The sequence below is a fragment of the Musca vetustissima genome, unplaced genomic scaffold, assembly GCF_032173495.1.
Source record: "Musca vetustissima isolate MV318-11 ecotype Yass unplaced genomic scaffold, APGP_CSIRO_Mvet_v1 utg5582, whole genome shotgun sequence".
Lineage (NCBI taxonomy): Eukaryota > Metazoa > Arthropoda > Insecta > Diptera > Muscidae > Musca > Musca vetustissima.
In genome coordinates this window covers 169,426-189,725 of record NW_026880347.1, presented here as the reverse complement: position 1 = coordinate 189,725, position 20,300 = coordinate 169,426, and the positions used below count along the sequence as shown (strand labels likewise).

Here is a 20,300-nt window from a genome sequence, read left to right as displayed (position 1 = left end):
TTACAAACAGCCAACAGCTAAATGACGTTGCTGTTAAAAGATAAGCATCAGTGTCCAAGTGTCTTAGGAAAATTGTTTGTAAAACACTTTTTTAAGTAAAGATCGATTGGTTTTCAAGATTTGGTTTCGGGAAACCAAATGTTCAGCTGTGTTAACAAATTGAAAGTTTATTGGATATCACCTACAAACCAAACCATTTGTTGGCCATAAAGGCAGTCAGTCAGTTAGTCAGCCAGTCATTTATTAATAGCAACAAATCCATTAGTACGACAACAACAACAACAACCACCAGCATCCAACACAAAATCCAATTCAATTCATATTTCGGTATGTCATCGATCAACTATGAAGAATATTTTATTTGATAGGCCTAGACATCTCTTCCAACAACTGAATTCGCCATGGTTGCGTAAACGCAAAATGTTTGCTGAAATTTTGGTTACGATACGGCGATTCGCCGTATAATCGTTCCTCTTGGCATTCATGTGTGTTGTTCCTTAATTACAATGTGAAATATACATAGATGTGGGGCCATAAATATCATCGAAGGCATCAGCGTCAGCCTCATCATTTGTCATCTGAGGCAATGTTTTTTGTTTCTTTTAAAATGGAAAATATGATATTTCTTTTTGTTACTACATCTTTGGAATATTAAGATCTTCAGATAAGTGGAAAAATTAGCTATTGTGCGAAGTTGTGGTGCAGTAGGTTAAACAAACGCCTCTCCACGGTGGAGAGACTAGGAAGCAAACACATAGCCAACTAATACAGACACAAGTAAATCTTATAACATCAGTTCAGATTTTCCCAGAATGTATTTCAATTTCATATTAACAATTATTTCAAAATTAAAATCAATAAATTATTTTTTTTTTCACACAAACATATTTGTCGCCAGATATCGAAATGTCGCAACAATGAAATGTTGCAACATTTGTGACATAATTACCAACTCATTTAAATACGAAATTTGTAACCACAAACTTACAGACATACATTTGTCCAGTCAGCTGTCAAATTAACCCACATTTTAATCTATATTTGCTAAAGAAAATATACCCAAATGAAATAGTTACTAAGCGGTGAGAGTCAAAGTGAATTAAGTCAAATAAATAAAATATTCTTTAAAAATTCACGCCTCTAGAGGCCAGGAAGATGTTAGAAATATTCTTTAAAAATTCACGCCTCTAGAGGCCAGGAAGATGTTAGAAATATTCTTTAAAAATTCACGCCTCTAGAGGCCAGGAAGTTGTTAGAAATATTCTTTAAAAATTCACGCCTCTAGAGGCCAGGGAGTTGTTAGAAATATACTTTAAAAATCCACGCCTCTAGAGGCCAGGAAGTTGTTAGAAATATACTTTAAAAATCCACGCCTTCAGAGGCCAAGGTGTTGGTTGAAATATTCTTTAAAAATTCACGCCTCTAGAGGTTGAGATTTGGGTTGAAATATTCTTTAAAAATCTACGGCTCTATTTCGAAAGGTTTTGGGTAAACTCTGCTTTAAAAATCCGCGCTTCTTTTTATGTTTCTGTTAAAAAAAATACTTCTGTGACTTAGTCCATTTTATCACTCACTACTAACCCCATAAACTTTATTTATATACTCCTTTCAGTTTTGTATAATTTTTCCCCATATTGATTTCATTTAAATGTCCACCGTAGAGAGATATCTTACTGACCAAATTCGTACTTAAATTAGTGCCAGGCCATAAGGCGATATCTACTCGAAATTGAGATCTTGCTTCGACGTCACCACAACTTACAATCTTAACACATTTCGTTAGGCCAGCCAAATGTTTGAAATTTGAATTTTATTTTAATAAATCGAAAATATACTTTGAATAATTTGTGAATATTGGATTGTGGCAGTGGAAAGACCTAAACTGCAGCTGCAATTTGCTATCTCTGAACTCTCATGGCTAGGAAAACCCAAGACAACATTTGTATTGCAGCTGAGTGCTCTCAGGCTGGCTGGCTGGCTGGCTGGCCGGGCGATCACAAAAGTACAGCCACACAGACACGGAGACAGACACTGTGTCTAGCACAAAGGACAGACAATTTTTAGCGGAGCGAAGCAAATCTAGCCACAAATGTTCCAAACTCCAAATGGATACCGGTAAAACATAAGATAATCCCTGTGTGTTCGCCCCAACGCTTGCATGTGGCTGCATGTGCCGCCAAGCTACCACACACACAACACCACCAGAGAGTGGTGATTGCGGGGAAAAACCAGATTTTTCCATTCCATTATGAATTTCTATTTCATGCGAAATATATTCATTTGGCGGCTTGTCGTCATTTCGCATCTGTGGATGCTTGGCTATTTTATGGTTATGGTCCTAAAACACCATTGTGAATGGATCGATGGCTGGCTGGTTGGTTGGCGCATTGGTTGGTAGTGTGGCAAGCCGACTGAATGGCTGATCGACTGAACGTGAATGTATGTATTTCTGGTTAGTATGTCGCTAAGTATTTTAGAGCGTAGAATTGGAGATATTAACTAAATACAAACGCTTATCGAACGGCGATCCACGGTGCACTGTGATTATTAGGCGCTTAAAATACAAAATCCAAAATTTGGTTATGAAACACATTTACTTCTATCAATCAAAAATAAGTAATTGCTGAGGCGGAATCGCTGCCGTCTAATAGCTACAACAGACTTGTACAGTGCTGAAATAATTATGTTCGATGGTGTAAGGGGGTAAAGGTTGAAAGATTCTTTAAAAATCCACGCTTCCAGATGCCAGGGAGTTGTTAAAAATATTCTTTAAAAATCCACGCCTCTAGAGGCCAGGATGTTTTTAAAAATATTCTTTAAAAATCCACGCTTCCAGATGCCAGGGAGTTGTTAAAAATATTCTTTAAAAATCCACGCCTCTAGAGGCCAGAGTATTGTTAAAAATATTCTTTAAAAATCCACGCCTCTAGAGGCCAGGGTATTGTTAAAAATATTCTTAAAAAATCCACGCCTCTAGAGGACAGGGTATTGTTAAAAATATTCTTTAAAAATCCACGCCTCTAGAGGCCAGGGTATTGTTAAAAATATTCTTTAAAAATCCACGCCTCTAGAGGCCAGGGTTTTGTTAAAAATATTCTTTAAAAATCCACGCCTCTAGAGGCCAGGGTATTGTTAAAAATATTCTTTAAAAATCCACGCCTCTAGAGGCCAGGGTATTGTTAAAAATATTCTTTAAAAATCCACGCCTCTAGAGGCCAGGGTATTGTTAAAAATATTCTTTAAAAATCCACGCCTCTAGAGGCCAGGGTATTGTTAAAAATATTCTTTAAAAATCCACGCCTCTAGAGGCCAGGGTATTGTTAAAAATATTCTTTAAAAATCCACGCCTTCCAGGGTATTAAAAATATTCTTTAAAAATTAAAAATACGCCTCTAGAGGCCAGGGTTTGTTAAAAATATTCTTTAAAAATCCACGCCTCTAGAGGCCAGGAAAAAATATTGTTAAAAATATTCTTTAAAAATCCACGCCTCTAGATAGGATGTTGTTTAAAAATATTCTTTCTGGGGCCAGGGTATTGTTAATATTCTCCAGATGCCAGGATGTTGTTACAAAATATAGGAAAATGTTGGTTAAAATATTTCTTTAAAACTTCAGTATAAGTCTCAAGGTGTAGGATTTTTTTCAAACCACTGTGCACTACTTTTCATGCATGGAAGTGTTTGGATCGAGTTTTCTTTCTTCATTTTTCAATTCCAGACAAATACTGGATTTTTTTGTCCCTTGCGAAGATGTTGATGCGAAAGAGATGATTTTTTTCTGATGTTGTTCTATGCCCACATGTAATTAAAGAAAAAATACGACAAAGTCAAAGAAAAACAAAGGAAATGGACTAAAGATATGCTACAATAAAATTATAGCCTACGAAAACGTAGCAAACGAAGTTCTAAACCTATTCGAACCTTCAACGATTTATGGCCACCAGAGCGAGAAAGATACCGATCAACTAATTTAATTGACCTGCGGTGGAGAACTCCACCACAATCAACACGGTGCCACTCATCATATTTCCATTTTCAAATGAAATTAGTGTTCAATTGTTAACCAGACATCACTGCAATTGGTTATGTGGCCAATGTGATGACGGCCTTCTAGTTCAACATTTTATTCCCGCAAATTACAAATGTTCCCTAATAACCACCATTGGCCAGCCAGTCAGTATGATTAGCAGTATTGCACTGAAATTAACAGCTGACAGCAGTTTGGGATTATTAGAAATGCCGCCGCCGCCAACAACAACAGCAACAGCGCAAATAATAATGCATTTATTCATTGGCGTCCCATCTATGCACCGACTCCATGGTTTCTTTCACAACTGGGGACAATAATCCCATGACAGCAAATAAAAATGATAATAATTCAGTTCATTTCAGTTCAATTGCTTTGGAAATACCACTCTAATTATATCGTCGCTGAGTAAGCGAATGAAAGTTAAAATGTTGTTCGCGGAAAAATCTGTGTTTTCTGTGGCGAACGAGAAGAGATCTTTGAGCGGGAGTTTAATACCGCATTGTTGTAAACCTGTCGTAAATCATGTTGTTGAAATTTGACATAAATATTAAATCACAATAAAATTCCATAATTTTCTTAAATGGAATTTGAAAAAAATATATATTTATTCAAACATTAGCTCAACTTCAAAAGGAGTGGATTTAAAAAAAAAATATTCCGTCCTATAGAAAAAATTTTTTTAGCGACACCTTGGCCTCTGGAGGCGTGGATTTAAAAAGAATATTTTTAACAATACCCTGGCCTCTAAAGGCGTGGATTTTTTAAATAATATTTTTAACAACACCTTGGCCTTTGGAGGCGTGGATTTTTTAAAAAAGATTTTTAACAACACCTTGGCCTTTGGAGGCGTGGATTTTTTAAAGAATATTTTTAACAGCACCTTCCTTGGCCTCTAAGGCGTGGATTTTTTAAAGAATATTTTAACAGCACCTTCCTTGGCTTCTAAGGCGTGGATTTTTTAAAGAATATTTTTAACAGCACCTTCCTTGGCCTCTAAGGCGTGGATTTTTTAAAGAATATTTTAACAGCACCTTCCTTGGCTTCTAAGGCGTGGATTTTTTAAAGAATATTTTTAACAGCACCTTCCTTGGCCTCTGAAGGCGTGGATTTTTTAAAGAATATTTTTAACAACACCTTCCTTGGCCTCTGGAGGCGCGGATTTTTTAAAGAATATTTTTAACAACACCTTTCTTGGCCTCTGGAGGCGCGGATTTTTTAAAGAATATTTTTAACAACACCTTCCTTGGCCTCTGGAGGCGTGGATTTTTTAAAGAATATTTTTAACAACACCTTCCTTGGCCTCTGGAGGCGTGGATTTTTTAAAGAATATTTTTAACAACACCTTCCTTGGCCTCTGGAGGCGTGGATTTTTTAAAGAATATATTTAACAACACCTTTCTTGGCCTCTGGAGGCGCGGATTTTTTAAAGAATATTTTTAACAACACCTTCCTTGGCCTCTGGAGGCGTGGATTTTTTAAAGAATATATTTAACAACACCTTTCTTGGCCTCTGGAGGCGCGGATTTTTTAAAGAATATTTTTAACAACACCTTCCTTGGTCTCTGGAGGCGTGGATTTTTTAAAGAATATATTTAACAACACTTTTCTTGGCCTCTGGAGGCGTGGATTTTTTAAAGAATATTTTTAACAACACCTTCCTTGGCCTCTGGAGGCGTGGATTTTTTAAAGAATATATTTAACAACACCTTCCTTGGTCTCTGGAGGCGTGGATTTTTTAAAGAATATTTTTAACAACACCTTGGCCTCTGAAGGCGTGGATTTTTTAAAGAATATTTTTAACAACACCTTCCTTGGCCTCTGGAGGCGTGGATTTTTTAAAGAATATATTTTTTTAACAACACCTTCCTTGGTCTCTGGAGGCGTGGATTTTTTAAAGAATATTTTTAACAACACCTTCCTTGGTCTCTGGAGGCGTGGATTTTTTAAAGAATATTTTTAACAACACCTTCCTTGGTCTCTGGAGGCGTGGATTTTTTAAAGAATATTTTTAACAACACCTTGGCCTCTGGAGGCGTGGATTTTTTAAATAATATTTTTAACAACACCTTCCTTGGTCTCTGGAGGCGTGGATTTTTTAAAAAAGATTTTTAACAACACCTTGGCCTTTGGAGACGTGGATTTTTTAAAAAATATTTTTTGAACAACACCTCCCTTGGCCTCTGGAGGCGTGGATTTTTTAAAAAAGATTTTTAACAACACCTTCCTTGGCCTCTGGAGGCGTGGATTTTTTAAAGAATATTTTTAACAACACCTTTCTTGGCCTCTGGAGGCGTGGATTTTTTAAAGAATATTTTTAACAACACCTTTCTTGGCCTCTGGAGGCGTGGATTTTTTAAAGAATATTTTTAACAACACCTTCCTTGGCCTCTGGAGGCGTGGATTTTTTAAAGAATATTTTTAACAACACCATTCTTGGCCTCTGGAGGCGTGGATTTTTTAAAGAATATTTTTAACAACACCTTTCTTGGCCTCTGGAGGCGTGGATTTTTTAAAGAATATTTTTAACAATACCTTCCTTGGCCTCTGGAGGCGTGGATTTTTTAAAGAATATTTTTAACAACACCTTCCTTGGCCTCTGGAGGCGTGGATTTTTTAAAGAATATTTTTAACAACACCTTCCTTGGCCTCTGGAGGCGTGGATTTTTTACAGAATATTTTTAACAACGCCTTCCTTGGCCTTTGGAGGCGTGGATTTTTTACAGAATATTTTTAACAACACCTTTCTTGGCCTCTGGAGGCGTGGATTTTTTAAAGGATATTTTTAACAACACCTTCCTTGGCCTCTGGAGGCGTGGATTTTTTACAGAATATTTTTAACAACACCTTTATTTATTTTTTCCAATGCGTGAAAGTTATTTAGGATTTTTCAAGGCGTGGAATTTATTTAAGAATTTTTTCAAGGCGTGGAAATTATTTTAAGAATTTTTTCAAGGCGTGGAAATTATTTTAAGAATTTTTTCAAGGCGTGGAAATTATTTTAAGAATTTTTTCAAGGCGTGGAAATTAATTTTTTCAGGAATTTTTTTACGTTTTTGAGGCGTGGAATTTATTTGGGAATTGTTTTCAAGGCGTGAAATTTATTTTGGATTGGTTTGCAGGCGTGGCATTTATTTAGGAATTGTTTTCAAGACGTGGCATTTATTTAGGAATTGTTTTCAAGGCGTGGAATTTATTTAGGAATTTTTCCGAGGCGTGGAATTTATTTAGGAATTTTTTCCAAGGCGTGAAATGTATTTAAGAATTTTTTCAATGCGTGGAATTTATTTAGGAATTTTTTTCAAGGCGTGGAATTTATTTAGGATTTTTTTCCAAGGCGTGGAATTTATTTAGAATTTATTCCAAGGCGTGGAATTTATTTAGGATTTCTTCCAAGGCGTGGAATTTATTTAGGAATTGTTTCTAAGGCGTGGTTTTTAGGGAATATCGGTACTCAAGTTCATGATGAATTACAACTTTCCTTTCAAACCAACTTCAATTTTCTTTTATTGTATTCAAGACTCGAGAAATTATACTTTCCACCGATAAAACAAAAAAAGGAAATCTTTCCCATTAAACATTCCTGAGTTTGTGCTGCTGCTGCTACTTCTTTGGCGGTCGTTCCATCAGTTCAATTGTCTCTCCATCTACAATTTACATAAAGCTCCGTTATTACATTTTAATTCCCAAGATTTGCGTAGCCGATCTAAGAAAAGGTACAAGGCGAACGGTTTCATTTGCGATGTAAGAAAAAGAAACGCCGTATTTTACCGCCAACTGTAAATATGTTTGTATGGAACACAATTTTTTAATATTTACAACATTCAATGAATACAACTAACTTGAGATATTCCGAACCAACCTGCAGAGTACCTCTTGTATTAATCAAGTAATGGCACAACAATTACAATACGAGTACAAATTTAATAGCAGAGCAATCATTATTCATTGTAATTATTACCTTGAAGATCAAGTGAAATAATGGTAAAGGGGAGAGACCCCCCTCGGTCGGACGGGAGATCTTTAACTTAAAAAAAACTATATCTAGCAGGTCATTGTTGTTGGGTTTGGTACTCATAAACAAATGAAGATCCACCAATCTTGGCAGTAGTTGTTTTGTTTTATTAAATGAAAAACCTCAGCAGAGAAGATTCCACAAAAGCCAAAGAAGAACACCAACAACAACAAATAATTTCATACAGGTTATGGCGATGGTGATGATGATGAGACCGCACTGCTGCATAATTAACTTAAGATGACTTGGATTTTTAATTCTCTCATGCAATTAATTGTCTATCAGCAAAGAAAAAAATGTAGTAGAAAATTATAAAGAAGAAGAAGAAGCTTCTTTGGCTTCTTATAATTTTCTATACAGTTAGGATGACTTGTCTGGTTGACGATTGCCGGTGCTGCTTGTATTCCCACCATAATGTCCGGTCATTTTGTCGGAATATTTCTCGTCTTTAGTCTGTATTTAGTGGTGGTATGTTTGGAAAATCATTTAGGCGGTGCTGAAGAGATTTGTAATAAGTACACACCCAGTAGAACGGGAAAACTTCTTTTTGCAAAGTGTATAATTGTAAATACAATTGTAAGAGGGGGGGATGATTAAATGCTGCGTTACCAATTCACTGATGACTTGGACACTGGATTTGGGTTGACCAGAGCTTAAATAACACGATGTCGCAGAATATAAATGAATATAATTATTCAGGAATTTTTTCCAAGGTTTGGAATTTATTAAGGAATCTCTTCCAAGGCGTCGAACTTATTTAGAATTTATTTAGGACAATTTTCATAGGTGTAGGATTTATTTAGGGTAATTTTCATAGGCGTGGAATCTATTTACGACAATTTTCATAAGCGTGGAATTTATTTTGGACAATTTTCATAGGCGTGAGATCTATTTACGACCATTTTCATAGGCGTGGAATTTATTTAGGACAATTTTCATAGGCGTGAAATTTATTTAGGACAATTTTCATAGGCGTGGAATTTATTTAGGACAATTTTCATAGGCGTGGAATTTATTTAGGACAATTTTCGTAGGCGTGGAATTTATTTAGGACAATTTTCATAGGCGTAGAATTTATTTAGGACAATTTTCATAGGCGTGGAATTTATTTTGGACAATTTTCATAGGCGTGGAATTTATTTAGGACAATTTTCATAGGCGTGGAATTTATTTAGGACAATTTTCATAGGCGTGGAATTTATTTAGGACAATTTTCATAGGCGTGGAATTTATTTAGGACAATTTTCATAGGCGTGGAATTTGTTTAGAAAAATTTTAATAGGCGTGGAATTTGTTTAGAAAAATTTTAATAGGCGTGGAATTGGTTTAGAACAATTTTCTTAGGCGTGGCATTTTTTTTTTTTTTTTTGACAATTTTAATAGTCGTGGAATTTGTTTAGAACAATTTTCTTAGGCGTGACATTTATTTAAGACAATAATAGGCGTGGAATTTTTTTAGGAACATTTTCTTAGGCTTGGCATTTATTTAGGACAATTTTCATTGGCGTGGAATTTATTTAGGAGTATTTTCTTAGGCGTGGAATTTATTTAGGATATTTTTCCCAAAGCGTGGAATTTATTTAGGAGTATTTTCTTAGGCGTGGAATTTATTTAGGATATTTTTCCCAAAGCGTGGAATTTATTTAGGATATTTTTCCCAAAGCGTGAAATTGTTAGGTTATTTTTCCAGCGTGAAATTGTTAGGATATTTTTCCAGCGTGAAATTGTTAGGATATTTTCCCAAAGCGTGAAATTGTTAGGATATTTTTCCCAAAGCGTGAAATTGTTAGGATATTTTCACAAAGCGTGAAATTGTTAGGATATTTTTCCAAAAGCGTGAAATTGTTAGGATATTTTTCATGGATTTTATTTAGGACTTTTTTTCAGGGCGAGGATTTTATTTAGGACTTTTTTTCAGGGCGAGGACGTTATTTATGATTTTTTTCAAGGCATGAAATTTATTGATGGAATTTTTTGCTTTCTTACCAAGTGGGAAATTTTTTTAGGACATTTTTCCAAGGCGTAAAAAATGTTTATGCAATTTACCAGACATCAAATTTATTTACAGCTTCTTGACAGGCATGGCATTTATTTAAGAATTTTTTTCCAAGGCGTGAAATTTATTTTGATTTTTTTTTAAGACGTAACTTTTTTTTATGATTTTCGGGGGCGTGGAATTTATTTATGATTTTTTTTTTCAAGATAACGAATTTGGTGTGACAATTTTTAGCCGAAATGACTGTTAATTGGTACTTTGAATGTACATTGGGTATAAAATCTCCCTACTGAAAATGAGCAATATTGGTCGATGTTTCGGAGTAGCCCCCATAAAGAGGTATCCGCTAAATTTCGATATTTTATGGGCTTTTGGGCACGTTTTCAACCAAATTGTCTCCAATTTGATAAAACAGATTCTCATTGGGTAAAAATCGTTATACCAAATATAACCAATATTGGATCTTGGTTCCGGGTAGCCCCCATTTAGGGGTATCCCCATTATTTTGTATTTTTAGGCCTTTGGACATGTTTTTTAATCGTAATTTTTTAACTGTAATTTGATATTTTTCGTTCTCATGTAGCTTCAAATCCTCCCACTAAAAAATGTTAATACTGGTCAACTTTTCATATATGGATACATCACATACGATTTGCATGGTCAGGATTGTATCCATTACATTGAATGGAATGACCGAGCCAATATTGCTCTGTTCAACCTTGTTTCAATTATTTGATTTGAGATTATCTGTTAAGAAATTTAATTTTTGTCCAATGGTTCGGCATATTCGATTTTATATGCACACCATATTTTACATAATGTTATGGTGTCACTACGCCATAAGGTGCCAATAAATTTATTTTTCACTGTGTGTTATAGCACAAATAATCCGTGCCATCCTTTTAATTGATTCTTCTCAACGATTCTTTTCTCTGTTAGATATACAGGGTATTTGAATTTTTTAAAGTTTTGAAGTTAATTTATTTTGTACACCAAGATTTCACTTTATTCACATTTTATTAATTTTAGATGGTGACAAAAAATAGTGTATTTTTTACTAGGTATTTTCCTATTTATTTCTAGCATTAAATTTAATAACCGACTTTCGCTTTTAGAAATCACTATTAGCCAATAAAATTGTCTCTACAATAAAAAATACCAAATAACATTTTTTAAACAAACTAGAAATTCTTAACAGAAAGAAAGCTCATCATCAATTTTCTTCTTAAGAAAAAGAATGATTACCTATTTCCTTTCTTCTTTAATTTTCTTCTTTTACTTCTAGAGAAAACCCTAATCTCTTTCATCTTCCGGTATTATTTAATTTTATCATCATCATCATTGTCCAGTCCACATCATGATGGTATCGTTTCGTACACATGTACGAAGCATTTGACCAGCAGAAAAAACAAAAACAAATGTAATGTAACAAAAACAACAGCAACGACAACAATAAACTTCCTACGGTCATAAAAAAAGTTCATAATAAAAGTTCAAATGCCATACCAGGCTGAATGACTACCTGGCTGGTTAACTTACCACATCTAGGCAAAAAAAGTCGTAGTCGTCGTTTATAAAATGGCCCAAGCGATTACACTTGCAAGCCAGCGGCAGGTAAAGTCACTTGGAATAGTTAGTTGTGTTGAGCTGTGCTGAGCTGAGCTGTGGTGCCTTGGTATGGAAGTTGTTTTGGTAGCATCCAAATGGCTTTGTTGGGTAGGTCGTTTGGTTCGGTTTGTTTGCCTTTTTTTATTGGCTTTTGCTCAATTCACTGTTTTTTTCAGTTGTGGCTTGTAGTTGTTGTTGTTGTTTTTATTTCTGCTTCTTAAAATGAAATGAAAAACTTAAGAAACAAGCACTTTACGAGTTTTCTTTACCACACTTGTTACACATACACAGCCAGAAAGGCAGACACTGACAAGCATAACCAAACACACACACTCATACATACACACTTGCCAAAAAATGCACTTTAATATCCAGGTGTGCAATGGAGATTTTTACTTATTTTTTTGCAAATTCGCCAATACTTATAGAATTCTTATAATGTTATGTTGATTTCTTTTAATATTTTATTTTTGTTGTGGTTCTCACTTCACTTTTTTATTAACGGCCACTCCAAAACAAAAGAAATGCTTTTGTGCAAACATGATCCACCACAGTTACATTAAATTGCAATGCAGAAATAGTTTTGCATTAAATGTTGTTGTTTTGTTTAGTATTCCTTTTGTGTTTATTTTGTTTGCTTCGCTGGTATTACATAGTAATATTTGTTGTTTGTTTTTTTATTATTTATTTATTTTTTTATGTTTTATTATTCTTGTTCTGATTACAAAACTTCATTTACAATCTCGTTTGTTTTCCATCGCACACTCACTAACACTGAACACCAAACCAAACATTCTTCTCATAAATCATCGCACTTGTTCTTTGTCAATTGCAATTGTTTTTTTTTTACTTCTTGTTTTCCCGCCTAGATCAGCTTTTATATCGTCGACGTTTATCCGCGCCTAACGTCTTCTTCGTTCAAAGTTTAATCCAACAATGTTCGTTCAACATGCAACCGCTTTTGGTTTATCATAAAATTCCACAAATGTACAATGAGAGAGAGAGAGGAAGTTGTACATCTCTCACTTTCTCTTCTCATGTTTTGTTTACTTCATTGGTGGAAACTGTTCACAGTGACTGTTATTCATAATAACAGTTACAACAGAGGTTTTGTTTAATTGACGTAAATGGTGTATAGGTGGTGTTAGTGTATTGACGACATACACAACTAAATGGTTTTCTAATAAGAAATGTTAATTTGGTAGTCGGAATTTAACTAGACCTTCATTTCTGTCGTCCTTGTGATAATTTCTTAAATATATCTCACTATCGACCTTACGCCATTATCGCACAATCATCCGCCCACAATATCAGCAATATATATGTTTAAGGAAATCATCCATCAAATTCTGAATCCCTCACATGATTGGCGCCCAACACATAATCCGTTGTCAATCGAAACATATATAGCTGGATGGGAGGAATCTCAATACCTTTTCATTGCAAAGTCAAGTAATGTGGCAGTAGTGCAATACATTTTACGTAATTACACTCGTTGTATTGAGAACTTTGGCAGCGATCGAAAAAGGGAAATGGAAGAGGAGTCCTACACCAGATGTTTCGGTTGTGTCGTACTCCGATGACTGTACGGCTATTTCTTCTGGCATTAACAATGTCGAAGTTGGCATTTCTTAATACAGAAACCATATTTTTATAAATGTATGGCTCCTGAACCAGGGCGATGTTCACTTCAGAGTTCGTGAAAGATGAGAGTAGTTCGACGGCGGAGGCTTTGCAGCGATGCAGGTTAATCTCCAGGATGTGCAGCCTTTGCCGCTTCCCTACTCTTATTGAGCTTCGTGGGGTGTGACCAGTCGAAACCGAGCCCATTCTAAACCAAAGTTCCCCCACCTAGGATTCTTCTCCGCAGTTTGCTGCTCAACGACAGCCGTATACGACGTCGATGTGTCAGCCCGACGCGAAGTCATCCTCTACTTGGATGAAGGTTATGGACCTTCTGATGAGCGAATGCGCTTCACAGATTTGTTCAGCGGGGCAGTATACGTTCGTCCAGAAGGTGATGGTTTCTTGCTAGACTTGCCCTTATTCCTATCCCTACCAACGGTGGGGCTACTCAAAGCCTTATCACTAACCGCTTCACCTTTGTCAATTGGCGTAGAAACGGGGTTTGAGCCAGAGCTCTCCACATATCGATCACTCGCATGGATGACAGTTTGTGTCGATGTATGCTCGACAGCCTTTTCCATTGCTCTTTGACTTCGTTTGGGCTTCGGTACAGAAGTCAGCTTCACACATTTGCCAGGGACAGTAGGCTTCGTCGACTTTACTACTTCGCTCGATTCCGAGGCCTCCTTGGAGATTTTCGACCGAGCTGCCTGTTTCGGAAGGGAGATCCTGTTCATCTGGTGCGCACGATTGAAAGCGTGCGGGTAAGTCCTTTCGAACATCCTTCCAAATTTCATATTGCCCTTGATGAGATGAGCCTCTCTTTCCGAAAGAAAATTCGCATCTCGCCCTAAGAATTTGCGGAGGTATGACACGGAAGCTTCTCTGGCAGTTACGACCTTTGAATCCTTGTCCGTTGCTTCGCTTCAGTCTCGGTCTGTCTTTCAAGCTTTTTGGCGGCATTTGCCGACACAGAACCTGTTGGAGTCAGACTTGTCTTCGGTCGGTCATCAGAGTCTACACTTCCTTCGTTGATGTCACAGCAATTTTCCTGTGAAGACTTGGCAGGAATCTCCGTGGTGTCCAGCTCATCATCAGTCAGGGTAAGATTTAGTAGCAGTTTCTGTCCATAACTTTCGGGTCAAATAACCGGGAACGTCCCCCAAGAAAAAGATATTCCTATAATTAGGGTAAAAATACCTACTTCTAGAAGAAATTCAAAGAAATCAGACCGTTTTTACTAAACTAGAGTTAACCCATTACAACTACTACTAATCGCAATTTTTTTAAATTGTCTTTTAAAAACTTATATTTTATAAAATATCGATAAATTTTTCGGAACTCGTTCTTATCATTTATGGTTCCATTCCGGAAACCGGAATGATTTACATTCCTCCATGTCTCATTCTAAACAGGTACCACCGCTTTATGCTTCACACTCATTCGTAAACATGAAGAGGCTAACATCCATTTTGTTTCGCTTTTCACTTTTATTAGTCATTCCCTGCTGTCTCCCTCTGTTCGTAGCGGGCGACGTTTTTTGATTAGGTAGATTGGGTCGCCCTCGTTGACGTTGCATGCGGACGAATTTCACTTAACACATCTTTGCGGACGGTTTGCAAAAATAAAAACAAATTCGGAATGGATCATTTTGACAAGAAAGATGTTATACAAGCTATCCTGATAGCCGACAATAATGTGGAGAACTTTAAGCCATTGTCCGACAATGATTCTACGGTGAGACCAAGACAAAATTAATTGTTCAAAAATTACCGAATCTAGTTGGATGTCTTTAATTTTCAGGCTCTCATTCCTTTGGTTAATGTAGCCATGTTGGATTATGCCCTGGAGGCTTTAAATCGCAGTGGTATCGAGGAGGTATTTGTCTTTGCCAGTCAACACTTGCAAAGTGTTCGTGACCATATCAAGTAGGATGGAATTTGACTGTGTTGTTGTTGTTGAGGATGGTTTCATTTGTTTACCAATTTTGTTTGTTATTTCATTGGAACAGGAAGGGAATTGCATCACTCAATTCGTGGTCGGTGAATATGAAAGTCAATGTCATTGGTGGTGAGGGATGTCGTTGTTTTGGCGATGCCATGAGAGAATTGGATAGCAAAGCTTTGATCCGTGGCAATTTTGTTATATTGGGAGCCGATACCGTAACCAATGCCGATTTTAGACCCATATTTGAACAACATAAGTGAGTGGACGACTGTTACCTTTTTTGTTACTAAATTAAGATTAATATTTCGTCTCTCTCTTTTTAGAAAAATAACCAAATATGATAAGGGTGCTGCAGCCACACTCATTTTCAAGGAAGCCGAAAATCATTTACGTACCGGCAATGAAATCATGATTGCCGTTGATGTGCAAAACAACCGTCTGCACCATCATCAAAGGTTGCGTCTGAATGGCAAGGAAACAAATTTCGAAATACCCCTAGAGGTATTTATGAACAATTCCCAGGTGGCTTTGTACCACAACATCATTGATCCCCAAATGGCAATTGGTTCACCCTCCATGCTTTCCCTGTTCTCCGACAATTTCGATTTCGAAACCCGCGACGATTTTGTCAAAGGCATTTTGATTAATGAAGAAATTCTAGATAGCCGTATATATGTATCCTTACTGCCCAGAGAACAATATGCCCGCAAAGTCAACAATTGGCTGACATATCAAATTGTCAGCAATGATATTATTAGTCGTTGGGCCTATCCTCTGGTACCCGATATGGGTGTTGTGGGTTTGAAACAACAATATATCTTTTTGAAAAATAACATTTATCGCAGTCCTGAATCGAATATGGCTAAAGTCATATTGCGAGAAAATGTTTTGACCGGTGCTGGCAGTTCGGTTGGAAGTGGTTCATATCTGAGCAGCAGTGTCTTGGGGAGAAATGTTAAAATTGGACAAAATTGTCGTTTGCTGAATGCTTTCATATTAGATGATGCCGTGGTCGAAGATAATTGTGTTTTGGAATTTTGTATTGTTGGTGCCAAGGCGAAGGTGGGCTTTAAATCTGAACTGAAGGATGGTTGTGTGGTGGGCAGTGATTGTGTTTTGCCTGCCAATACGAATTTATCTGGGGCCATAGTTACGGCCAAGGTTACAGAAGATGATCAGGGTAAGTTAAATATTTAAATATCCATAGGTTCGTAATTAGTTAAGAATTAAGAAGATGTGATCGCAAATGTCGGCCAGAGGACTTATGACGGGCTTAAAGGACACCAGATGGGGAACAGTGCTGACAGAGAAATTGGAGAGATCCACGATAATTTTAAAATTTATATATTTGACTGAAACCCCCAATTATCTTATACTTCTTTCCATTCAGAACTTGGTGATATCAAAAAATTGGGTGATAAAGCCTTCATTATCACGGCTGCAGATCCTAATAAGGCAACTTCTGATGATGAAAATGACGACGAAGATGATGATGGTGATGACGATTTACCCGAAAGAACTGCAGCACCCAAAATGATGAAGCTGCCAGTAACCTATGAAGAGAGTGATTATTATTCCAGCAGTGATGAAGATGAATCGAGGCCATGTTCACCCATGCCCGACGACACCAATAGTAAGAAAAAAATACAATTTAATATTATTACAAATCTCTAATAATATTTTTATTAGTTTTCCTTTCCGAGGTTATTGACTCCCTATCCCGTGGCTTTCAAGAAAAATCAAATCCTGATTTTCTTATATTGGAAATTAATTCCTCACGTTATGCCTACAACATGTCCCTTAAGGAGGTTAACTTTAATGTTGTCAAGGCCATCTTTAGTTTGCCGAGCATTAAGGAATGTATGGGTAATGTACTGGTGGATATCAATGCTGTATTTAAACAATTGGGTCCTGTTATGTCGAATTATATTAAAAGCGAGGATGCCATGTTGGATTGTTTAAAGGCATTAGAGGTAGGTCAAAAAATAAAAAACAAAAGAAAAAATCATAAAATTGTTATTTTCTTTTTTTTTTTTGGTTTTTTTCTTTTTCAGGACATTTATGAGGAAAATCCCAAGGTGCGTGAAAAAATCTCTCAAATTGTTCACTTCCTGTACGACAAAGATTTCGTCAGTGAAGAAGCCATATTGGCCTGGCACGAAGAATTGGATTTGGAACAACACGGAAATCTGCGTAAATCTTTACAAAAACTGATTGAATGGCTGCAGCAATCAAGTGAAGAAGATGATGATGACGAAGAAAGTGATTAAATAAAATTAAAAGAATTTTGTTTTTACTTCAAGAAAAAAATTCACTTTTTGTTGCTTTTTTTTTATAATGTCACCATATATTTATTTTATACAAAATACATACGTAATGCAACTGAAACAATTAAAGTAAAAAATAAGAAGAAAAAGATAAAGATTCACCATCAAACAAAATAGGTGTATGCGCGTGTGTCTGTGTCCACTAATGCAAAAAAAAAAATTAAAACAAAAAAGAAATATCTTCCAACACCATATTTAACGCTCTACGTTTCCAGGGCCACCACCACCACCACTGCTATTCATCATGTTGACACTTGTATTCATCATGCTCTGGCCAATACCCAAACGTATGTGGTGTAAATGTATTTGTACATGCTTTTGAAATGTTTCCACATTGCCGCCATACAAACTGGAACGCACCTCTTCTATGCAACCCTCCAAAACTTTGTTGACTTGTGCCGAGTTTTCACTACTCAAATGGGAGGCTACCAAGAGAACAGTTGCCAATTTCTTAATGAGGCTGAGTATGCTCTTATTTTTCAAAATTCCCTGGCTATTACGTTGCACTGCTTCCTCAGCAGCTTCTCGGCATTTCTCCCTCAAATATGATGGTGTTAACATGGCCTGAACTTGTGGATCTCTTGTTATGTCCGAGGCAAAGGATTGCACTTCATTCAGATAATCCTGTATGTCACGATTCATTTTCTCCATGGAAATAATGATTGAAGCATAACGCCTTTGGAATTCTTCACTCAGTTGGGGACCATTGCCATCTGCCGCATTTATATTTTGACTTTCATCCGATGATGAGGACCCGGAGTTATTGTGGGCTGCCACCAATTGTTGTGACACCTTCAACTCGGCTTCATTGTTCATATCATTGAGTCGAGATAATTTGGATTGTTTTATTTTCAAAGCCCGTTTGAGGCGTACCAAAGTCTCCAGCAATTTTGGTGGATAACCATTTATATTCTCTTCACGTATAACGGGATTCTTGAAAGGACTATCAATGACCTCTCCCAACAGGGGATCACTTTTATTCAAATTCATATTGTTGTATGATGAGCGTACTTGGCGTAATCCACCACCAGCGGCGCCACCACGCATTGGTGATACGGTGTTGCGTGTGGCTCCATTGTAGACACTCATCAAACTTGGACGAAAATCTTTGGTGATACACTGCAGTGGCAGCATTTCATTGAAATTCTCCGAAACAATTTCATAATCCGGTATGGAATGGGTACCCAAACCGGGACGATCAAATGTTACACGATACGACGAGGTCATGGATTCGAAGGCATCCACGGTACCACTAAATATGCCATCCTGGGGTACACGTAATCTTGCCGTAACCTTGGTACCCACCGGCAGGGGTAGTGGTATTTTATCAGGCAAATCTCTTAGGAAATTCATGTCCTTGACCTCTCCTGATCTGCGACTTTGCATAAAACGCATTTTTTGCCGTTTCTTTTCCAATTCCCGCCGCTCCTCATCAAAGAAAGCCTGTGAACAACGACGTGGTTTACCCATCAGGGAACGTACTTTTTGCCATTCCGCCCTGGTCAGCTCGCGTGTACGTAAATTGGGAAAAGATTCGGCCAGACAGACTTGGAAATCATTTTCACCCTCAAACAAAGGTTTATCGATGAACGAGTAGAACCATTCGTATATCACCCATTTATGGGCCTTGGGCAGCTTCAAGAGATTGCGAAGACGCATGCCAATCCTTTGGCCGATTTTCTTATCGGCTGGTATAATGGAACCAATCGAACTGCCACCCGGAGTGGTGAGATTGCTATTACGGCTCGTACCAGATTTGGGTGTTGTTATTAGGGAACTGCCACCTCTCGTCGACGTGGATGGTGAATGTTGTCGTTTCTCGTCGGAACGCATGTAGCGCGATGCAACACCTTTACGTTTTTTAAGAATTTTTGTTGGTGTCTTGTGTGGTGAATTGAGTTTCATTGCATTTTTACGCGGCGATAGGCTCATGCGTAGCGGTTTGTCATCGTTGATAATGTCATCGTCGAAAAAGAGGCGATTCCGTTTTCGAATTCTTGCCGGCATACCACGGGCATTGAGCATTTGTATGGGCTGTTGAGGTTGTGGTTTGGGTGGTGGGGCGGTGCCAACACGTTGCAGGCCCAAGGTAGCTAAACTAAAAGCTGGTGGTGGCTCCTCGGCTTCGTCATCGGACATAGGTGGTGATTGTTGTTCGGAGTCTTTTTTGGCTGTTTTCTGCGATGCTGAAGATGAAGATTCTTCTTCAGCCATATTACTGTCCTCCTCTTCGTGCATTGTCGTTCTTGGTTTCTATATTAAGATGAGCTGTAAAATAATTTCGAAGTTTAATACATTTTTTTTTAGTTTTTTTATAAAAATTGTAAAACGGTTTTGGATTTGTTTGTTGATCTTAAGTGGATTTTTTTTGGTTGCTTTAATTGCATCCTTAGCTAAAATTATGAAAATATAGGACTTGATCTGATGTGGCATGCGAAATGATAGAGTTTGAGAATGTATTTTATTTTTGATATATTTTTCCAATTAATACGATCCCGTTTCTTCAAAGAAAAAAAAAACACTTTCTATTCTTACCTTCCCAAAATAACAAATTCGTTACTAGAAAAATTCTCAACTCTCCCACCCTTTATACAAATTACTTATTTTTTATGATTACTTTTTCTAAATTAAAAATTAATACATTTATTATTGTCCAGAAATTGGAATATTATTTCTTGTTCTGTTTGTTTTTTTCCAAACCTTCGATTTATCTCCATCATCATCAAAATACAATTTCTGAAGTTGGAGGGGGTGG

The 20,300-nt window shown here is 36.8% G+C and overlaps 2 protein-coding genes across 2 annotated transcripts; one reads left to right on the top strand and one right to left on the bottom strand.

Moving 5' to 3' along the window:
* Positions 1 to 14,879: 14,879 nt before the first annotated feature.
* On the top strand, positions 14,880 to 17,488 carry LOC133325917 (translation initiation factor eIF-2B subunit epsilon). Its single transcript, XM_061534616.1, has 7 exons — positions 14,880 to 15,008; positions 15,075 to 15,199; positions 15,283 to 15,474; positions 15,542 to 16,398; positions 16,609 to 16,851; positions 16,908 to 17,191; positions 17,273 to 17,488. The coding sequence occupies exons 1-7, from the start codon at positions 14,913 to 14,915 to the stop codon at positions 17,486 to 17,488; spliced, it is 2,013 nt and encodes a 670-aa protein (XP_061390600.1). The 5' UTR covers positions 14,880 to 14,912.
* A 252-nt stretch (positions 17,489 to 17,740) lies between these two features.
* Positions 17,741 to 19,783, bottom strand: LOC133325924 (protein lin-9 homolog). The gene has a single exon (XM_061534623.1). It carries the CDS (start codon positions 19,781 to 19,783, stop codon positions 17,741 to 17,743), a length of 2,043 nt encoding a protein of 680 aa, XP_061390607.1.
* Positions 19,784 to 20,300: the final 517 nt, after the last annotated feature.

Bases quoted from the DNA above. Each gene is read 5' to 3' on its own strand.
- LOC133325917 (XM_061534616.1), top strand. From the start codon at position 14,913: ATGGATCATTTTGACAAGAAAGATGTTATACAAGCTATCCTGATAGCC. The intron at 15,009-15,074 runs GTGAGACCAAGA...TTTAATTTTCAG, and splicing joins TGTCCGACAATGATTCTACG to GCTCTCATTCCTTTGGTTAA. The intron at 17,192-17,272 runs GTAGGTCAAAAA...TTTCTTTTTCAG, and splicing joins ATTGTTTAAAGGCATTAGAG to GACATTTATGAGGAAAATCC.
- LOC133325924 (XM_061534623.1), bottom strand. From the start codon at position 19,783: ATGCACGAAGAGGAGGACAGTAATATGGCTGAAGAAGAATCTTCATCT.